The 22711-nt window shown below is 38.2% G+C and overlaps 1 protein-coding gene across 2 annotated transcripts in view; it reads left to right on the forward strand.

Annotated features, from left to right (window-relative positions):
* Positions 1 to 8368: 8368 nt before the first annotated feature.
* Positions 8369 to 22711, forward strand: part of LOC104685804 (myelin basic protein) — an 84029-nt gene continuing 69686 nt past the window's right edge. The window contains exon 1 of one of the 2 annotated variants that reach the window (XM_010393828.4): positions 8369 to 8449. In XM_010393828.4, the coding sequence (XP_010392130.1) occupies positions 8399 to 8449 (51 nt within the window). In that variant the 5' untranslated portion in view covers positions 8369 to 8398. The remainder of the gene's footprint in view (positions 8450 to 22711) is intronic. The other variant, XM_010393829.3, reaches the window with a different exon arrangement.

The following is a 22711-nucleotide window of genomic DNA, read 5'->3' on the forward strand; positions in this document are numbered from 1 at the left end:
AAGTGCAACAACTCACATCTGAGTGACTGTAACCTGCTGAGCCTCTGACCTAAACAATTAAAGCCAAAACATCTGGATTTTCCATTTGAAGAGAAGATAAATTGATTTATTTACTTCTCAGCTATACAATTATCCTTAGCAAAAAATTTATTTTGCTTTCTCTCCTCAGAAGGGAAAGAAAATCTGTGTATCATCACCAGAGAAAATCCCAAACTGGGATCATAGTATCTGTGTTTCCAGATAGGAATTTCTGAGGCCAGAAAAATTGCTCCTCTACAGCTTTCTAAGTTACTTTGTTCTTACACTTAATTTACCGATTTTGGAGGAGTTTTCAAATCTTTACTTCAGCCTCATGAGGTGTCACTTGGAACTTGAATAGCAAACAATTTCTGACTGGAGAACTGTCGTGTTTGTGTTAATGGACTGTGGATAATGTTAAGCTGTTAGGAGGCTGCCACATGAACTTTGAACATTCTTGCATGTCTTCAGCACACTTACAAATTAAAATACTGAAGATTGAGTCTTCATCAAATTACTTTAAAAAGTACTCTAAGAGCATAATTTCATGTATGAACGCTCAGACAATAAGGTTAGGCAAAAGAAGTGAGAAACACAATGCACAAGAGGACAGAAATACAAACATATAGTGAAGGATGCATTTTTCTGTGTCAGAAAAGAAACATTGGGTTTTGTGCTTCTTTGGGCAGTGTGTTTATGGGAAGGAGGGGAGGGACATGGCTGTAGAGAAGTAGATTGGGCCAAAGGGAGTCAACTCAGAGTGTGGTGAAAGTCAGACCCTTTTGCAATAGCAATATGCCAAATGTTACAGAGGAGAATCTTGGGGAAATCCATCTGTTGGTTGATATGTTTGCAGTATAGATAACATATATGAAGTCAGAAGAGAGAGAGACAAAGATCGGGGAGAGAGATATACTTTTTTTTTTTTTTTTAATTGAGAAGGATATAGTGATTCAGTGTTATCTCACAGCACAGTTAATGCTGTCTGAAGAGGGTGAATCATCTCCTTGTCCCATCTGTTGGTCTGTTGAATATGAGAAGAGCGGGCATACAGTGCCTTTAATTCATGTGTGTTTAGAACTGCAGGTGTGCATTTTGTCATCAGTCTCTACAGAGTGTTAATGAAATACAAATCATCAAAGTGCCTGTGTTCTCTGGGAAGCTGAGGTGACCTACTTCACTTTGAAAGGGAGAAAATACCACTCACCATTTGGAGAGGGCTTGTTTTTCTAAGCAGAGAGCGGGGGGAAAAAAGTGAGTTATCGAATATATCTTGGTTTTATTCTCTTGGCATTTTTACATTTTTATGTAAAAATAGGTAATAGGTCTTGTCTGTTTTCCGAATACCTTAATCTTAGAAACTGAATGTCTTCAAGTAACAAACAATTATAATTGTCTGTATCATTTCTCAGCTGATTTTTTTGCCCTCTGGTACTGTTAAGATTATTACTTTGGCCTGAAATTCTCTATGATTTGAATTTGAATTTTGTTCTTTTTTCATTTTCCTGGTTAATACTGCTCTTGGGTTATATATTCTTGTGTGGTGTTTCATATTTTTCAAAACTACTTAAGAATTTAGGAAAAATTTCTAACTTTTAGTTGTTAACTCATTGAGGCAGAAAGTTGAAGTTCACAGCTGTGGAAGTATATCCCTACTGGTTAAAAGTGGTGGAAAGCACTGGTCTTGGGAGTCTACTGCATATCTAGATCTACAGATACCTAGAATGAGGCTATGATATGTCTTTGTTCTTAAACTTTATATCTTTCTCAGTCCCTTTTTTTTTCTTTTTTTTCATTAGATAATTTATTTTACTGTAGTATCAAATTATTTTGTCTCTGGAGCATACAGGTGCTGAAAAAAATAAGTGATGATTGTGTGTGATCCTTTTTGGAGAGCTGGGAAAAATTGGTCCTTGCTCCAAAGTTTTGTGTGCCACGCAGACCTAAACCTATATGAAAAAAATAAATAACTCCCAGCCTATTTTGTTGTGGTGTTCTGCATAAAAGACAGTATGTAGCAAATTAAATGAACCTGTTGATATTGGTGACTGAGATAAAAATAGACAAATTAGTCTTAATTTTGTAGGAGAGCACCATTTTCCTTTTGATATATACATTCAAGGGAGGGGTATGTGTGGCCCTCCCTGTTCCCTAGACTGGGAACACCTGAGAGTCACAAGTATCTCAGCAAAGTCATAGAGGACTTTAAGGAAATCCATGTTTAGTAAAGATTCAGTTGTAGGTACAGTGGTAGAAGTGCAGCAAGCAGAAGGGATGGAGCTTGGACGTGCTGGGTGCATCTGTACCTGGCCCCAGGCCTTTGGGATCCCACCTGGCTCCCTCCTCAGATGCACTGGAGGTGATTAGGGAAATTTCCTTATAACCCTGCAGGTGGATTGGCGTAGAGTTCACAGGGCTCTGCTGATCTTGATGTTTTAAGACAAACAGTAAACTTGTGGCTAATGCCAAATGATTACTGCCATCAATGGTTTCTGTTTGCGTAAGGCAGTAGAGATCCCAGCAAGTGCTACATGACCTTAGGGGAGACTTTTTCCATTTGGGAAGCAGGAAAGCCTTGTTAAGAAATTTATTTTAAAATTGTATCTTTTTTTTTCTTAATGGGTGGGACGGGGCTGGTGGTGTTCTAGCAAGGAGAGCGGAGTGCGTTGACGGAAGAAAGGAGAGAAAAGCTAGAGAAGCCTATGCTACAAAAAATAAATATATGTGGCTTAGCAATTTCATTGTGATTTCACGGTTGTCTAGAATCAAGTTTGGACTATATTCAGCTGTGCTGAGGTGAGATTCCTGGAAATCACATGCTTTTACAAAAAATAATGTGCAATACCCTTCTTGTTGGCAATATAAGAAAATGGTAATCAAAGCAGTCAGGTAACATCTTAAACCTTGGGTGCTGTTTACCCCATGCCAATTTTAGGAAATAGTTTGCAACAACGTTTTTTCACAGAATATATTCTCTCTCACTGTTGTAGCCTTTCTCATGTGCTGTAGTGTTGCAGAAAATTTTAGAGAAAATTAAGTAATTTTGGTGTCCTTTGCAATGATATATGAAGTGCATGTAAATTACTGAGCAGCTGTGCTAGCACTGGGGAGTACTTTCTCAGGTAAATTGTGTTGCAGTACTTGGCTCAGCTCTCAAAGGGGAGATTTTCAGTGGCCTAGGGTCCTTGCTAAGATGCGTGCAGTTATCTATAAACAGGGAAATTACTGTAATATCTAGATAGGCCAGGACTGTGATATGCAAGGCACTGTACAAGTCAAATGCATCTGTAAGTACTAAACTCCTTTTGATTTCTCTGATTTATAGGTCATGCCTGCCACTGAAATCTTGGCTTTAATAATTCATGGTGGAACTATGTCTGGAATAATGTGTTTTTCTTTCAGAAGAATTCCTCGGAGAAATATAATTGTGGAAGTCAAAGTGAAATAAAGTTTGATTTAGGAAGTATTGCGCGCTTTCACAATAATGAGAAATTAAATCTGCGTTAAATAACAAACTCGTAAGGGATATAAGGCACTATATTTTATGAAATAATTTAACAGTCGAATTAAGAGGGTGGGATTCCTGGGGAGCAGTTTGTCCATGAGGCAGGTTACTTTTGTTACATGGTTGCTCACATCTGCCTATGAAGCATGTGACTGTGGTGGCTGATGGATTTAGCTACAGGTCACTCATTTGTGCCTGCTGGAGGTTTTCTTTCTTGGTGAGTTGGGATATTAGGTTACCATGATGAGGGAATTCTGAAGAAACAGATGAGGCGTGCCCAGTGTCTCAGTCTTGTTTGGAAAGAAGATGAAGTGAAAGGCTTCCTTGCAAAGATGCGTATCACACTGAGAGCCTAAAAAAACCACTCAAAGATTTCCATCTAGCTGGCAGCCAGTGCTGTGTGATGTGTGAGCTTGCTTCGCAGGAAGCTGTGGAACCAGGACCTGATACTACCAAAAACAAACAAAAACCCAACCAACCAACCACACACACACAAAAAAAAAAAGCCACCAACCAAAAAAACCCCAAAACAACCCACAAAAACTTGGGTGTTTGTAATTAAGAGTTTACATTAGAGGGCTACCAAAATTAGAGAGAATTTGCACATTTCTTAAAAGGAATTACACTTTTTATTTCTAATAAGATCTGTGTATAGTATTAAAATGTCATCTTTAATACTATAGTTATGGATTTAGCAGGAAGTTTTAAGTGAATTCCTCAAATATCTTTATATTCTGTGGTTACCCTTCCCATGTGTGAGTAAGGCTAGGAGCACTTGTAGCTCTGCACTATTACCCCACAACATCAGTCTGTGATGAATGCATATTCCTAGACAAGGTAGTAATTATGTTCTGATACTTGTAAATATGTAAGTCCTTGTATACCTTTATTATTACGTGTTGTTCTGTTGAGTCATAATTAATGTGTGGGAAGAGGTAAGATCATATTTAGCAATCCATTTTCAGCATCCTGTGATACATATTCAGTAGTTTATGCTTTGAAGTAACCATTAATGTTCAATAAAAGTGCTCTTTGTGGATTGGTTTACAGACTGTTTTGGCTGCTGAAATAGAGTATCACTTATTTAAAATCTGGTGACTACATGGATAAACTTTTTTCAAGCTCCCATGAGTAAGAAAATGCTATTTTGCAGTTAAAACTGCATAACCTGCAGAAAGTGATGCCATTGAATTTCTTGGTATATTCAGAAGGTTTGGAGAAGTGTTTTCAGTGAAAATTCTAAATCATAAAGGTCTTTATAGGCCAGTGGGTGTGTATGGGAAGATGATTAGAACCACTTGTTTAGCTACAAATATCGACAGGTAGACTAGAATGGGCTAAAAAAGTGCTACAATGATGTATGTTTCTAAACTGCTATTTTTAATCAACTATTCAGATGAAGATAAATTACATGATCCCAACATAAGTGTATTTTTATAGGTATGTGTTGTGTAGGACAGAGTTTTTCCATCGCCTTTTTTTATTTTTAGTTTTGGAAGTAGAAGTTTCTGTCTTGGGTAAGGCACTGGCAATTCTGTAGTGGTTGCTAGTTGGAATTCGGGTTCCTATTGTGAAGAAAGTGGGAGAGCTGCTTGGTCTAGGCTTCCATCAGGTTACCTGGTAGACTAACTCCGTAAGAAGGTGAATTGATGGGAGGAGACACTTTATTTCACTTCCCCAGGCAAAATCCCTTGGCTGTTTTCGGAATTACTTAAAGCAGCTGGCATAGGTGGAGTTATTGCTGTATCAGTCATGGATTGGGAAGTGCCAGGTCATGGCAGCAGAGCTGATTCAGCTCAGTAGGTGGTTGTGGCATAGTGCTGAGGCAGCTGGATGACTTTGCTAGTGGCACCTGCAGTGGTGGTTCACAACTTCCTGCCCCAATTCACTCACTTCACCTAAAGAGTTTTTAGATAGGAGAAGTGTTTTCAACTTTTAGTCCTGTTAAATAGTTTACTCATGTGGCCTGTTATTTTCTGGGCCTCTCAGATGGTTTTAATATGAAACCAGCAACTCTTGATGGGGAGTTTTATAGGGGAGCTGTTGATATAACTCCATTCACTGCAGGGGTGCAGTGTCCTCTCTCATTTTGTGACTCACGCTCATGTGCAAAATCTGTCATCTCACAGGATTCACGAAACTTGAAGAGTTTCACCAGGAAGGTTTTTCGCAAATGCTGTTATGGTCATAAGCTTGATCTCATATGCAGGCCTGTTTTGGCAGCTAATTGTTAGATGTGATTCATGTTAGATTCAAAGAAGGTGCTGCATTTCCAGAGTACCTCTGTTTGTTTGTTTCTCCATTGCTTGGAGCACCATGACTGTTGTTGTGGCTGTTCATCAGTGCTAAATCATTCATGGATTTCTCTGCAAAGGAGAGTGTTGATCAGCTGATGGACATTGTTGGGAAGTGTAAGAAGCTGTTTCTTCACTTCATACAGAGCTGCTTAGTCTGGCAACCTGTACGTTAGGAAGGTGACTAAAAAGAAAATATGAATCTTTTTCTAGATGAGATGTTTGGAATAGTTGGCTGCAAGTTCCTACAAAGGTGGTAAACTGAGTAATCCCATTGAAGACAGTGACTCAACTCATTGCATAAAAATTGGCGTAGGTAGAAACTATGCAGTATGGCCTCCCTCAGGACAGTAAGAACCAAAGTCAGTGTTTAATTCTTAGTGCTGCAGGGTGTACTTTCATCCTGAGGTGTAAATGACCTGTGGGCTCAGTTTTTAGTCAAGTAAGGCAGATTTCAGCTTGAGGCTGAAGTGAAAAATTAAGTCTTTGTTGCTGTAAATGTTTAAATGTTTATAGGCTTGCATGTATGTAAGGTTTTACTTCCTCATCAGATATCTACAGAACAGTTGGCACTATACAATTTCTTTCATAATTCATGTCAGATTCTTGGAAGCCTTTCTTTGCCAAAGCATTACTTAAATTCTCTGTTTAATAGGTAGCATGAAAAAATTTGTAGCATTTGGGATACCTTGCTAGTGCCTGGTTGCTTTTGTCCCTTTGGCTGAAAAGTAGTTTTATTGCTATGTGAGGAATTAATAGCAGTTACCTGTAGCTAACTTCTCTTCAGTTTAAGCATCTGCATTCATTTATGCATGAAAAAAAGATAAAATCCAGTTGTGAATGTTTTATGGATACAAGGTAATTGTTCCTGGAGCGTTACTCCAAAGACATGAGGGAGACTAAGGGGGACAGGATCACAGATCTGATTTGCAAGTGTTATGTTGGCTTCATCATCTGTGTACTTAGATACATGTGTGTTATAGGTCAGATTTGATTGTTAATTTTTTGATAAATGAGTGGAAGAATAACACATAGAACATTTGCCTTTTTATTCTGCTGTAGACATCTCTCAACAGTTTTGTATTCCATTTTGCTTTCCTTATGTTGGGAAGTAAGTGATGAGGGGTGAGCTGCTCCTCACAATTTGTAGAGCAACGACCAGTTTGAGGAAGTTCAGCTCTGAAACTCAGTGTATATGAATTTATTTGTATTTTTCCTTGAAAATTTTCAGAACCACAAAAAATATGTGGGTTGGTTGTGCTGATCTCACAATTTGAAAGGATAGGGTTGTTTGGTTTTTTTTTTCATCTTGTAGGCAATAGATAGTGCTGTTCAAAAAAAAAATGTTTCCAATTTACCAATAAATTCTATCATGAGTATTCACTGAGTTTGGATGGTTTTTTAGTTTTTATTTTGTGATATCTTAGAAATGGATTTTTGTGAGGAACTATTTAATTGGCTTGGCACTTAGATTTTAGAGCAAATTGAGTTCAGTGGATTGTCAAATGAGCACTGTAGACCCTCAAAATTTGAAATTTATCACTGGGGTGTTGGGTGGAGTGGTGAAGTGTGTGTGTAAATAAATCTATCAGTCTCTCCAAAAGTTGAAGTAGAGATACAAAATAAGATTGATTACTTATGACTGTCCATCACAGACATGTGTACTTTGTCAAAAGCACAGTTTCTGTCTTTAGAATCCTTTTGTACACACATCAGTGCATGTAGCTCAGGTTATAACAATATATGAGTGTATATAGCCTATTGTTTTACTTCATGCATGTAATTTAATGTTTCATGACTTCAAATGCTATGATGCACTGCATTCAAATCAGCTGAAGGCAGCAGCTGTAAGATCCTGTACAAACGTGCTTCTGTGAGAATATGTAGCACAACCGCAAGTGTGCTCTAAAAGCTGAAATTTGAGTGTTGTGGTTTAACCTACATAAGCTCTGTTAGAGCTGAGATACAACAGGATGAGCCAGAAAACACAAAGAAAGAGTTGGCATTACTTTCTTGTGGGCTCATCACGAAAGTGGGAGCTGTAAACAACTCACATATTCTAACCTCCCCAGCAAATTGTTAGCAGTTTAAGTGTGGTGCTTTTTTCACTAATTGCTGTTTATATAATGGTAAATGTGAATTCAGAAGAACTTACTTGAGCTTGTATGGAAGTTTGTAGTTGTAAGTTATTTGATGCATACTACACTGTTTGTTATCATAAACATAATATCGAAAGACAGGGCTTCTACCTAATTTCTAATCTAGTTTTGTTTCATGTCGAAATTTCAAAAAGAACATTTCCTTCCCTTTTACATGTTGATTTTTGGGTTTTTTTTTTAACAGAAGTAGGAAAGCTTTCTGACACTGCTTAAACTTGCAAAATAGACCAGATAAGCATGGGTTTTTCCTTAGGATCTTTCACAGATGTTACCTTGGATTGTAGAAATTCTTACTGTATGAGAACAATTTCTTTCCTATGTATCAGATTCAAAGTTAATTTATATTTCTGTACAAAGGTATTGGTTTCAAAAATGTTGTTTTGTTTTTATCTTTTCAGAATTTAAAGTTTTGGTGATCCATCATGGGGAACCATGCAGGAAAACGAGAGCATAGCACTGAGAAGTCAGCCAAGGTGAGTGTAGAAAACTGAAGATAGAGGGCCACTTGGGAAATATGTATTCTGTGAAATACAGGGGATTTTTAGGACAGTAGTTGTTTACCAGATCACTGTTATCATTACTGTTTTGTAGTTGATACTGTAAAATGACCATGTTTTAAGGAGTGTCCTATGAGATGTGGCCAAATGAAGATTTTGTTGTGCTGGATTTAATGAGAGATTTGAAGTCAGATCCACAGCTGATTAGATTCTCAGTCACGGTGGAAATGAATGAAAGAGACTTAGAAGCATGATATTGTAGAAGTTTTTTAAGAGTCAGTGAGCAGAGTTATGTTCTGTGTGTTGACAGTTTTTCATTTGGGCAATCGTTGGCTTTATCCGTAAGAAAGAAACTATGTAAAAATAGGTAAAATAAGAGGATTTTAGAGGACAAGACTGTCAGTCCAAGGAGATACACAGCTTTAAAAATCTCCTCCCTAAGAGGGAAAAAAAAAAAAAAAAAAAAGAAAACTGTCAACATGTTCATTAAAAGTTACTATTTGATTCCTAAGCATCTGCTGACACTGTTGTGTTTTCTACACATAATGCGGTGTTCTGTTTGCCTTGTGATAATATCTTGTTTATTTGTTTTTCTGTGTAGTACCAGAAGAGGTTTCACATATCTTAAAACAGGACATCTTTCTATATATATATTTATATGTAAAAAAAACCCCACTGCTTGTTGCTAGCTATTGCTATCTTCCCTCCACACATCCTCATCCAAAAATAACAGTTTACAGTCTAAGCCCACACTGTATAAAGCTATTGCCCTTTGCACTGGACATATGATATAAACAGATAGTTCTGTACTTTTTCTGGAGGAATGTGGGTATTTTGCTTTGCCGTGGCAGATAAGCAGCTATCCCCAAAAAGTATACAAACTAGAACTCACACAGTTGTTTAGTTCCTTGCCATCTCCTTTAGGAAAATACATAAGCACACTGGAAGGAATAGGGAGAAAGCAGCACGAAGAGAGGACAACTGGCTACATATGGTTTTGGTTTGGGTTGCTGCAGTATTTTGCAAAACGCTTTTGTGGCCCGAAGTTGCAGTTTGAGTACAAACAATAGTATGAATCCCAAGTTGTCTTGTGGTGACTGGTCTTGCAGACATGCCCTTTTGAAAACTCTGTTGTGCAGCAAAGTCAAATGCACCAAACAGATGCATTTAGCCAAATACTTTGATTCTTTCTGAGTAAGCATGTGAGATCCAGCAGGTGTGATACATTAAGTTTACAAAGCTTGATGGACTGTAGTGCGCCAAATACCCCCTGCTTTGGTCTTTGAGGATAAAATTTGGTTAGAAAAACACATTGTATCTTCTTTCCTGCTGTGGGATCACATGTGTTTGATGCATCTGGATGGCAGGAGGGTGAGTTGTGGGGCGCATCTGGCTTCAAAAAGCTAAAAATTCTTCAAATTGTAACAGCCTGTGCAAGAGGTGCAAATTCTGTGGTGGTGAGCAAGAGTCAGGTGACCATGAGACTGCAGTTGTACAGGACAGATCAACAGAGAAATGGATTGCTGCAATTCTTTAAAATTCCTTCTTTTTCCTAATTAGTTCATGGAGAATACTTGATTCTGCTGTCAAAATAAAGTTCATTTACCAAAACTGTTTTGTGAAGCAGGAACTTACTACTGTAGTAATATCTTCTGTCCTTCACTCGTCCTCCTAGAGAGTCAAAAAACCAAAACACCAAACCCCTAAACTTCCAAGTTGGTAGTGCTTGATCAAAATCTCCCTTTATGCACAGAAATGTGCATAATATCCCTTTATCTAAAACAGCAGTCATGCCACAAGAAATTATAAGGCCACAGATTTAAAATCAGGAAATGTATGGTTAAGGCAGTACTATGGATTCCCTATAGTTAGTCATTCTTGATTCAGTTCTTTCAGGCAGCATTAAATTTCTTCGTGGTTGCATTAACCAAATGTCACAGTGTGCTTTGGTTTTTTCTTCTTTTTTTGAAGTCAGAGTAAGTTTTTCTGTTGTTCAATATTGCTGTAGATTAGAAGTATTTTCCCACTGACCTTCTAGTGTGCTGTGGGAGACCTGCTGAAGGCCTACAGAGACTACAGTGGAAATGCTGAACTGCCTCTCCTCACTCATAGTAATAGAACTGAAATGAAAGAGGAGAACATCTCATCAAGGGTCTTCCTCAATTTCATTACTTTCACTCTCCAGGCTGTTTACTCTTAAGTCCTTTCCTAAAACTTTAGGACCAAAGAAAAACATAATTTTAGGCAGCTTCTTTGAACCTTTGAGGTCAGATTTGCAGCCACTGTAGTGCTCCTGCACTGGCAGACCATTTCTCCTCAGACCTGTTTTATGTGTAGTGACATTAAAGAGACTGTTGCCAACTGCAGCAATCACAATTCTTGATTGTCCAGTAAGTGTCCTTTAATCCAGCGATTACTGTGAGGTTTGTTTGGTGGTTTTTTGAGTTGACATCTAGCTTCACTTTACATTTAGGAAATTTGTGTATTTGAATTACAAAATTAGAAATGGACTTCTGGAAAGCAATTACTTTATGAAACGTCTAGGATGATGCTAAGAAGCTTTCAAATTAGGAAATTCGCAAAAGACATTAAGATGGCTTCCCATGCTGTGACACTTCTTTCAAAATATTGTTCTCCTCTTGATATATAAATATGGCAAGCTACAGTGATTATTTAATAAATAATGAGATACTGTGAAATTAAGTGAATGCTTTGAAAAATAATTGGTCTGTTTGACCTGAATAATATGGAGGAGTGTTTACAAAACCCTTCTGTTTTACTCACAGCAGTAACATACACCACCTCATTTCTGTGGGATATCTTTCTTGTATGTTTAATGGATCTGCATTTTTTAGAGTTTCATAAGATACAAAAAAATTGCTCAATGAACCCAGCATTTTCTTTTCTTTTTACTTTGATTGATACTAGACTCTGCATCTACCTAATGCATTAGTAGATGTTCTAAGTATTTATTTTGTTTACTTTCTTCTTAGCGTTAATACTTGGGTTTGAACTTGACATAAATAAATCTAAGAACAACAATAACAAAAAGAATGGGCTGTGCAGAGTTTCTTGCCATGAGTTTCTTTAACTTTTCATAGACCTAAATGTAGATGAGTAGACACTGAAGATTTTTCTGGTTTTTGTTCAGTTTTAGTTGTCTGTGATAATTTGTCATCATTATGCTACAAAGTGCCACAATCTCTTTTGCAGTGACTAAAGCTGCCTGTGTTACAACAGCACAGTTCTCTGCTACTCCTCATTAGAGAATTCTGCACAGCACATTCTTACCATCCCAAAATCTTTGAACTTTCTTGCTACCTGTGAAAACTGGCCCTTAATTTCATTGATTGTTCAGGAAGAGGGGTTTGGAAGGAAGGTTTCCAGCATTGTCCCGCTTACTCCACAGCAACTACCAAATGCACCTAGTCCAAGTAGCCTGGTTTCCTTGGTCACATAGTACAGTGGGGAGCTGGAAACAAAACTTGTGACCTATATGAAAGATCAAAACCCACTGCACTGCCATGTCAAGGGATTGCTTAAGAAATTTATCCAGGCCTGGGATGTGTTAGATTATTGGAAATGCTGGATTATCTACCTAGTTCATGTCCTTTGTGTAATTGGGGTGTGCTGTAAATAAACACCAAGGAATCAAACCCAACTGCCACTTCTGGTACCTAGGTCTGAAAAACCTTGGGAAATGCAATTGCAGGCAAAAACTGAAAACAGACATAGTGCTGATAAGGTCTTTAGTCTGCAATTTAATGTTTTATTTGAACTAAAAATAATCTGTTAATAATGACCAAGTCTTGCTGGATAGCGAACTTACAAAAAATCTTACCTTTAATTGCCCTGTGTTATGTACCTAGATTCTATAATGTGTTTTGAGGTGGTCGATTTGAGAACTTGAATAAAGTGACTGGTACTCAGTGTTTGAGTGTGGATACAAATATGGTGCTAGCAAGAATTTCTCTTGCTTCTTTCCAGTCCCGTGAGATACTTTTCCCTCTCACAGAAGATATTAGTAGAGTTCTATAAACTCTGAACACCTGCGACCTTGCAAACCTTTGTTTATAGTCCAGTAGAAAAATATTTTGACAATGGATGTTTTAGGATTTTAGCCAATCACCCCAAGGGGTGGCTGATCCTTTGACCAATTAGACTATGAAGAAAAAAGGCTATAAAAGAGTTGTAAAATAAATCAATCTTGCTGCGCAATTCCTGCCTGCTGGATCTCTCTTCTCCTACCCTGTGGGATACTGTGACATTTGAGGAGAGCTCAGCATAACTAGTTCAAGCTAAATTGCTTCAGTAAGCACGTATCAGTAAATCAGATGGGTTCTGTGCTGCTTTAGAGGAGATTCTATTTTGTCTCCTCTTTTTCCCCCCCCATTGCCTTGCTAATGTTCCGAAATCTGCACCCTGACTAAGGCTGCAGTCCAGTAACACTGGCAGGAAATTTTCTGTCTCTTCCTGGTGAGAGGGAATTGAAATTCTTAACATGGCACATGATGGTAGTTGTACTGTTCACCTCATATATGCTCAATGATCTGCAAGCATAAAAGCTTTCACTACCTCTCATGGCTTAGGCTGCTTACAGACCTGAGCTGTGTGTGTGGTTTTTGCCAGGTGCTTCCTCTTGGTATGCATCATAAGTTATCAAAAAAGGAAAAAACCAACAGATGAAATATTTTTTACTTGCTTAGTTAGCTGCTCTGAAATGTTATTTTCAAAAGATAAAAGTTTATTATTTTTTTCGTACATGCAGTTTGAGAGATACATGACATACAGATTGTATGGATTTTGAAGTTCAGGGTATGCTTTTCTGTAAAAAGTAAACAAACAAAAAGAATAGTCGTATTACCATACAAAATTAATCATGAAGCCTTTTCACTTTTTTTTTTTCCCCTAGCAAAGTTGTATTGCACTGTTTCTATTTTCCAGTGTAATTTTTTTTTCTCAGAGTTTTACCTTTTTCTGTAAAGCAATAAAGAGTGCAGGAACTATTATGGTGTATTTGCAATTTGATGTATTGATTAAACCACTCCCCCTTGATCTTTTCTGATGGCAAGTGAAAAAAAGAAAAAAACTTCAAAATGTTGATAGCGCCAGTGCTTTCTGTGAGAGATTTGATGAGATTTTCACCAACCAGTTTTACAAGTTACACATGCACTGTAGAATCCTTATGACCAACTGGTGTCTGGTTAAGTTGGTGCCTGGTACAAGGAAGTGCTGCTTTTGGAAGAGGCAAATCTTCTTTAAGGATGTGAAGGGAAGTCAGGTTAAGCAATACCAGTTGAATTTGATAGATGCCTGTTTTCCTCAATTTCTACCACCAACCTAGCTTTGCCCTTGAGCAAATCCTCATGTGCTGGCTCTGTCTTCCTATTTCATTCTTAACCTTCGTGCTGTCTAACTGGATGGTTTGTTGGGACAGATGCAGTGTCATTCTGTATTAATAGTAGTGCTTGGAGACCTTGAGTGGAGCCTTCAGGCACTAATGTGCTTCTGCTGGTGAGATGATACCACAGCAATACAGAAATGACTGTACTGTTTGAAACCTCTGAGAATGCCAAGCATGAAGTAGCTATGACATCTGTCCTCAAAAATTAACCTTAACACCAGCATTCAGTACGGTATCAGAAGTCTGTGTTAATGTTTCAATGGGCAAATAGCTTTACTATGAAGTTAAAAGGAACAACTTACGTGTCTAAATCAAAGTAATGTGTTTTAATACTTGACTGTTCATTAAACTCCTAGGGTGCTGAAATTAGTATAGTCAATTGTAGCTGCAGTAGTTAATCTTTCTCATGTCTAAAATATGGCAAGCTCGTCGTAATTTTGTGTGGAACATAAATCGTCCCTGAATTGAAGCTGATACTCCTACACTTCCATGTTTCCCTTTGTTGCATGTGAAGGCTGCTGAAGGTACAGTGTTCTGCTGTGCAAGGAATGGGTGGAAAAGTTACAGGTGAGAGGCAAGGCTGGTGCAAGTGAGGAGCAAGTTCTGGTCCTGCTGCAGTGCCCACTGCTAATGTTTAAGGAGTTGCCTGAATTTTATAACCATGGCAATATATGACTAGATCTGTGTTCCAGTGAAAAAATGAGTAAACGTGTAGGCAATGGTTTCATAAAATAAATTGCAAGTATGTTTTTCTGTTGTGCACACAGTGGCTAAGTACTGGTGCTTCTTGATTTGGGTCTTGAGCTGGTTAAGCGTGCATGGGTGTAAGAGGAAGAGGTGCAGTCGCTGTGGCTGGGGAGGAGGTAGGGTCTTAGGCTTTGTTCTCCCACCCTCAGCCTGCAGAACTCACTAAATGAGGGAAGTGCAGTCTGTGCTTTTTCAGGTCTTGTGCTTTAGATGCCATGTTTTTGTGGTAGTTTTCTGCAGTTCCCTCCTTGTTAGCTTTGATGCAGAACTAGATAAATGTCCTGTCAAATGAGTTTAATGCCAGTGCCACTTAAATTAGCAAGGAGCTGGAAGAACAGGGGTGTAATGCAGTAGGCATTCTTTGTGAACTCTCTGTGAACTGTTCTAGCTGCTGAGATGACTTTTCTAGTAAATCAGCCCATACTTCAGCCTGAGAACATGTTGTTCAGTGTTTTGGCACCTTCATGTCATAAAAACAAAGGGAAAGTTGTTCGTATTTATAATTTTGAGGAAGCAGTAAGTGACATGGCAATCCTGAAAGGGAGCAATATCTTCCTTCCTCACATAACCTTTTGTGCTTTTACTGTGGTGGCGGTCATGATCTGGGTGCGGCAGTAATGTTGTATCACCTGCTCTGAAACTGCGTGAGATGAAAATTCTAGTCTGTTACTTTGACCTTGGTTATATTTGAGAAGAGCTTAAAAAATCTTCTGCAGTAATGTGCTACCTTAAAATGCAGTTATAGCTGTAAAATAAGTTGTGGTGAAAAGTATTTGCCCTTTTAGAGAAATGCCCAAGCTTTACCTTTGGGTATCTGGTGTCAAACCACAGGGGAATCTCCAGTGTCTGAGACAGCAACTGGCAAACCTGCCCCATAGCACTTACTAAAGCATTAAACCCTGTAAAAAAGTGCGTTTTAAAGTTTGTTCTCATCTTCTTCTTCCTAGTGCTAACTCTGTTGTGTTTGATGCTCCTGGGCAGCAGCTATAAGGAAGAGTTCTGGCACCATGTTTTATTTTAATTCTCAGTTTCCCACAGTTGTATTTCTGATAGTGTAACTGACCATGCAGATGGGGTAGTTGTAACACATGGTTTTACACTATGCACCAGTACAGAGTCAAAACACTGCTCACATCTGATGCTAAATATTCTGTCGTGAGAAAAGAGGGTTTCTACATTAAGCTGAGTTGAATTTTGCTCTCAATTGTAAATTCAGCAAGTGTGTAATGGACATCAGAAGGAAAAAGTTGTAGGGCTTTCCCATGCAAAGTATTGCTGACAGTAACTTCTTTTTGCACTTCAGAAGTTAAATTTCTTGAGTAATTGGAACTATTTGTACAGTGAATAAATTTAACTTGTCTGCAGCTACAGTTCAGAAATTGATTTTTCCACTTTGAGCAGAAATGTCATGGAATGCTTTTCCTTTTTATTTAACTTTTTCAGGCCGTCTGCTTTAAGTTGATGGAAATACTCTGGTAGCATTTGCTGGGGGAGAAAAAAAGGTTTTTGTAAAAGGAAATAAAAAAACTTTTAAGCAGAATAATATGATGTTACTCTTGATTGCTGAGATAAGGTTCACTCTTAAAAACAATCTGATCTTTCAGCACAGCATCCAGTGGATGTGGCCATAAAGATAGCAAAATTTGCATAGAGCTGAAAGCCACAAGATAGATACCAGTTACCTCGGAGCATTTGGGGGACTTCTGAGCATCAGTTGCAATCAAGAAGAGGCAATAATGGAAATCTTGCATTTTTGTCACAGTGCCACAGAGTGATGGTCAGGCTGGTCTGGCGGGACTTAGAATTGAAAGCTGATTTTAGGGAGGCCTGAGGGCACTCAGCTTGCTCGGAACTCTAGGCAGCTCAAAAAACATTGAAAAGACACAAGAGCCAGAAATCTTAGCAAGTCTTTGACCAATGAGACATATCTTCAAATAGGCGCTTATCAAAACATCGCCATTTTTGGGTCCTCAGTTATACCTGTTCAGTATGAGAGCTTCAGGAATGGTTTCACTGATGGTGCAGACATTTTCAGATGAATTATGGAAATACCAGTACATTGGAGGCATTTTGATTCAAAAAAATAGAGACTCTGATGTTGAAATCTGAATCATCTGGGGTTTTTCTAGTTTTGGTTTTGTGGTCATAGCTAACTTATCCGTCTAGCTCCTTCCTTTATCTTCCTTCTATTTCTTTCACCCAGTTTCTTCCTGCATGCTACTTTCTGCCAGCACCTCTGATGCAGTCAAAATGCATTGCTTTGATTTTTCTGAGGTCTTAGAAATAATATTTAGTTGCTAACAGTGCTCAGGAACAATGAAGAGATGGCCAGCTAACAGGCAGTCTGATCAGGAAGGTGTGAACACCATAGAAGAAAATAGAGAAAATTTGCACTTTCCTGACAACACATATCCACTGCAAAAATTACTTTCTCTTCAAGCCAGTTCTTTCTCTTCATGTTATAATATGACTTTCTACAACCTTCACAGCCTACCACAGTACATTGCTTTGCAAAGCAAACCAATAGTGCCATTGTCAGGATTTGAAAGCTGAAGATCAAAGTAATATTCTGGGTTTTTTTATGACCAACTATCATTGTCACTTATATACTGTTTTGGCATGAAGTTGTTTTGGATTTTTGTATTTTCACCTTCTACCTGTTAAAGAATTTGTTTTATGCAGCAAATGCAAGAACTTCTGTGTTCCTTGGGGAGAAATGTGGCTAGAATTTGTCCGTGTGAAGTGGAACTGTGCAAAAACTTCAAATCCCACTTCTGTTTCTTTCATGCATGTCTATGTAAGCATGCACAGGTCCATACTGAAAAAAGTACAAGTGTAGGTTTAAAAAATATTTTTATATAAATGCAAGTGTATATTCAAGTATTGATGCTCTGCTTCTGCCCCTGTATGGCTGCAGATGTGCTTGCTGTATTAGTCTCAAAAGGCAGGACTGGTAGCCTTTCACCCTGGGGAGTCTGACTATTCATTCTGATCTTCCCTGTGAACTACAGACTAAATGTTTTCTCAGTGTGGTTAAAGCCAATGAAACTTGCCTCATGGTGCGCAGCGATAAAGCCTGAGTAATCAGTACTATTTTTTTCTTTTAAACTCTTGTCTGAAATTCCAGACAATTCTGGGGTTTTGAGACTTGGAAGATGAAAGATTGGTGCATGTGAGACTCAGAATGTCAAGTCAGTGCCTGTAACAGTTGAGAAATATTTATATATCATAAAATACATTGAATATATTTCAATACTTACTATATATAGATTTAAAATTAAATATCTTTAATATATTTAACAAATATATAGTACTAGTATAAATAAAGATATCTTCATGTTTTAGAAGAGGCTTCAGACCTCATAGTAGGTGAGACCCCCTGCACAAAGTAACAACTGTTTTGTCTTTGGTACGCTACTGCACAGAAGACTGTTTGGGATGTGTGTTTGGGATGATTGACATTACTTCTGGAGCTTGGTCACATGAGATGAGATTCTAGGTCAAGGCTGTGCATAACGTTATATATTTGTGCTGAAATAAGTAACTTGTCATGTGCTGCAGGATACTTGCCTGATAGATACTTGCTGAGAGGAGGTCTTCTATGTTGTGGTGCTAATTTCCATCAGAATCAAATCTGTGTTAGGAGAAGACCTATGTTATATATTTTATTTGAGAGAATCTGAACCACTGTAATCTATTACATTCAGATTGGCTTAAATGAAGCATATTTGTTTGTAGGTGCTGACAATGTGTCCTGAACGTTCAGCATTAGGATTCTTGCAGATTCATTTACTTGAAAAATTAATTTTAATGTTGGTATTTTGTTTCTACAATGCAATATTTAAAAAAAAAAAAATCTTGAAAAAAGTAGGTGAAATACCTAATAAAAATTAAGCTTTTACTCCTTTTCCTCTTGTTTTGACTTAAGTGTTTTGTGTTCTACTTTCCTGAAGTCTTCTCAGGAAGGGAAGGGATAGAACTCCATTCAGGAATCTCTTCAATATACCTTTTCTGTCTGTTGCCTTCTTTTCCTTTCCAGTGGCATCTTATCTGTTGTTTTTTTTATTTTTTTATTATTATTATATTATGCTGTGCTATATAGTCTTTATAAGGATTGCTAAAATGATATAAAAATGAAAGTTTTATGGAGTCTGAGGGAAAGGAGGCCACAAGATCCCTGTCATTGGATGTGTTCAGTTGGGATGGGGAGCTCTGGGTTCTAATACCTTCTCAACAGATTGTACAGGTGACTGGCCAGTGACTTCAAGTACAAAGAATAACGAGTGGAGCAAGGGATATTTCTGCCTTTGACAAGGGATGCTGAGATCTTCCAGGCAACAGATTTTGCTCTGGGATTTTGCAGAGTTCATAATGCCATAGCATAATGTAGTTAATACTGTCATAATATAATACTGTACTTCAGCTGTTGAATCACCTAATTATGGGAGAATAAAAGGTTTATGGGATTTTGGAAGCCCGTAGGGCTCAACACATAGACTTTGTATCAACTAAATTGGGTGTCTTTGATAATTTCTGATTATGTCTCCTGCTGCTGTATGTAAGAACAGGAGAGACCCTCTGAACATGTCTTGAATGTAGCCCCTGAGGGAGCTGGCTCCGCCAGGAGCAGGGGCCCTTGGCTTCCATCCCAGCTTTGAGATCTGGTCTCAGCAGATGACAGGTTGTTCTGGATTTTGCCCCATGGGCTTGCTTTAACCAATTAGACTGCAAACCGTGGGCTGGTGGAACAGGTGCAGAGCTGCTGTCTTTGTGCAGGAGCCAGATGGCCAGTTAATTGTCTCAGTCGCTGAGTAAGACTTGGCTGAGTCTCCTGCTCAGTTCTCAATTCTGCTGCTGCGCTGCCAAGCTGGGTCTTGTGGCTTTAAGAAATTGGGAACTTCAGAGACAACTCTGAGCACCTGGACTTCTCTTAGTCACGATGTAATGTTGTTAGTTTCAAGCCTCAAAATGGTTCATAGCCTAATGTTGTTTTCTTAAAAGAAAAAAGTTGCTTGATGCTTTCCTGGAGTAAAGATTTCTGATCTGAGCTGGGATATCTTGCTTGTTACAATGTTATTAAGATCAAGGTGACAGAAACAAAGCTTTAAGTAGGAACCCATATTTCAAAGGATTGATTCTCTGGGATTTTGCAAGGAGGAACTCTTGTTGAGTTATCTCTTACGAGGACATTAGCTGAGGGGAGGAATTTTGAGAGGAGGAATATTTTGGTTTCCTAAAGTTTTAAAATCCTGTTTTAGAATAACTGTTTTTCATTGTTAGGAAGAAGTAAGAAATCATTATGTGAATGCTGTACTTAAGGGGAAGTGCTAGGCTTTAGGGCTTGTAAACTTGCTAAAAGAATTGCAAATTAAGTGTGTTTGCTTATCTATATGCTTATGCTTATTTGCTTGGTTTAATAACTGCAAATATAGTTTACCTGTAACCTCTTCATATGAATATGAAGTTATATGAAGTTATATGTAACTCAGTCCGTTGCTTTCTGTCAAGATAATCCACTTTTATTACAGGAAATCATTTTAGAAGATAAAACTGTGGGGTGTTAGAGGCAAAGGGTAGGCCTAAGCAGATTAATGATGATATGTTATTTGCTATGGTAGGAAATTGAATTAAAAAGATGTCTAGGTATTTCCAGCAGGCCACCACTTTTGTTCAGTGCTAAAAAGGCAATCTCTGGGTCTAAAGTGATTATGAAGTCCCATGTTGATTCAAACTACTTGAGTTAGACTGTCAGTCAAATCACAAGTAGCTTATATATGGAAAGAATCAAATATATAGGTTAATAAAGTACAGCTATTTAAGTTTTTGTATTTAGAGTTGATGGATTCTAATCTGCATTTATTTTAAGATTTTTTTTTTATCCATCATGCTCCACCTGTTTTGTTCGGTCCTGGATCTGATTCACACAGCTTTTTTTAGTATTGTTTTGGCTGTGGCTCTGGCAGTACCAATTCTACCCAGAAGTTACATAGCCTGTGGGTTATACTACCTCTAGGGGAGGAGGTGAAGAGCTTTGTGTGGTCTGTTGTCCTTATGTCTGAAGTCTCCATTGCACAGCATGTGAATAATACCAGGAAATCTGCCCAAGTCTACCTGCTCCTTTTTTATGATGAAATACCAGCAAGAGAAGGGCAGTGGAAATAGCTTCTTGTTTACACACAGGTTTCTCTCCAGTTATATTCTCTGCCTAGAGAAGCAGCTGACAGTAGTTGGTGCAACTTTGTTTTACAGTTGCCCACATGACTCCTTTAATTCCTTCCTGCCTATAGAATTGAGGCATGGATTTTAGCCTTCACAAAACATATGCAGTGATGTAAAATTCTATTTATGTGCAGGGGGTTACTAAGTAACAGTTGCTGAGGGAAATGCAGTCTTTAACAGTGTGACGTCTGTGCACTTAAAATTGCCAGCCAAGTAGTGCATTAACATAGATTTTGCTCATTAATGTAATGGGATTTGCTGTGGGCAGTGTGAGAAAAACCTTGGAAAAACAACAGAGTAGTTCAAGGAGTTGTAGTCTCTGCAGCCTGACCTTGTGGACAGGAGGTGAAACCCAGTTTTTGCCCTTCTACCTCATCGTCTCCATACCATACCATAATTAAGGACCCTGATATATTTCATAGAATCATAGAATATCCTGAGTTGGAAGGCACCCACCAAGTCCAACTCTTGGCCCTGCACAGGATATGCCCAAGAATATCACACCATGTGCCTGAAAGTGTTGTCCAGACATTTCTTAACTCTCTCAGGCTTGGTTTGTCCAGTGCCTAGCCACCTACCTATGTGAAGAACCTTCTCCTAATACCCAGCCTAAACCTCTCCTGACACAACTTCAGGCCATTCTCTTGGGTCCTGTCACTGATCAACAGAGAGAAGAGATCAGTGTCTGCTTCCTTTGCCAGCTTTCTGTCAACTGGGACCTTTCTAGATTCCCAAGACAGTTGAAGAATCATTGTGGGAGGTCTCACGGTGACATCAGGCAGCTCCTTGAGTATCCTGGCATGAATCCCATCAGGCTCCATAAACTTGAAGGGATCCAGCTGAAGAAGCAAGTCCCCTACAGGTTCAGGTTGGCTGGGAGTTTATAATTCTCGCAGTCATGGTCCTTCAGTTCAGGACTCTGGAGGTTCTGTTTTAAATATTTGTGTGTATTTTTGTGTATTTTAATATTTGCTTGATATTTTTGTGTGTATTTGTATTTATATCTGCCTAGATATTAAAAGGATTCCATGTGTAACCAGTTTGTTTTGCATGTGTACCTTCCTTCAGGGGGAGGAAAGTTGAGGGTCAAACAAACAAAAAGAGTTGGGGATAGATTGGGTGTTGATAATACAAGGAGAAATTTCCCTTGAGCTGTGTCTCAAGTGTGTCTCTTCTTTTAACTCTTTGCTTCTAATTTTGCGTGGTCTATCAAAGGATTTGTTTTTTCTAAGGATTATTTTCAAGAAATGTTACTTGGGAAAGGTCATGTGTGTAGCCTTGAAAATGAGCTTTTGTATTGAAAAAGATTCTACTTAAGTGATCAACCTTTCCTTTAAATCACACCTAATATGACCTAGCAGTAGGGCTTTTCATCGAAGACCTTCATATGCTGATAAAGATGATTTGTTGAACTTTTATGAAGTCCTACAGCTTTTAACTCATTTCTCTATTACCAGGCTCCTTTTCGTCTGAAAATACATGGAGGATAGGGAGAAGTGTGCATGTATGTAAATAATTATTGCACTGGGAAGGTAACATGAGCTTATTAGGCTGTGTGATTTACTCACTGTGGCTTATGGAGATCTTAATTTCAGTGAGGTTCTTATGTTAGTGATACCATTATGTCAGAGTACCTAAAAGATGGGCAAAAATAATTTTTTTATAATGAAGTACTATCACAGTCCTTTTATAAAAGTGCCATAAATATCTATCAGGCATATCTAGTCATTATTTTCTTGGATTTTTATGATGTTTTAGCTGAATCCAAGGATGTTATTTGTTTATCAGTGAGAAATGAATTATGGCCTGGAGTTGATCTTAAGTTATTTATCTGGGCTCTTCAGTAACTGGTATTGCCACTGTCATGT

Source organism: Corvus cornix, chromosome 2 (genome assembly GCF_000738735.6).
Source record: "Corvus cornix cornix isolate S_Up_H32 chromosome 2, ASM73873v5, whole genome shotgun sequence".
Taxonomy (NCBI): Eukaryota; Metazoa; Chordata; class Aves; order Passeriformes; family Corvidae; genus Corvus; species Corvus cornix.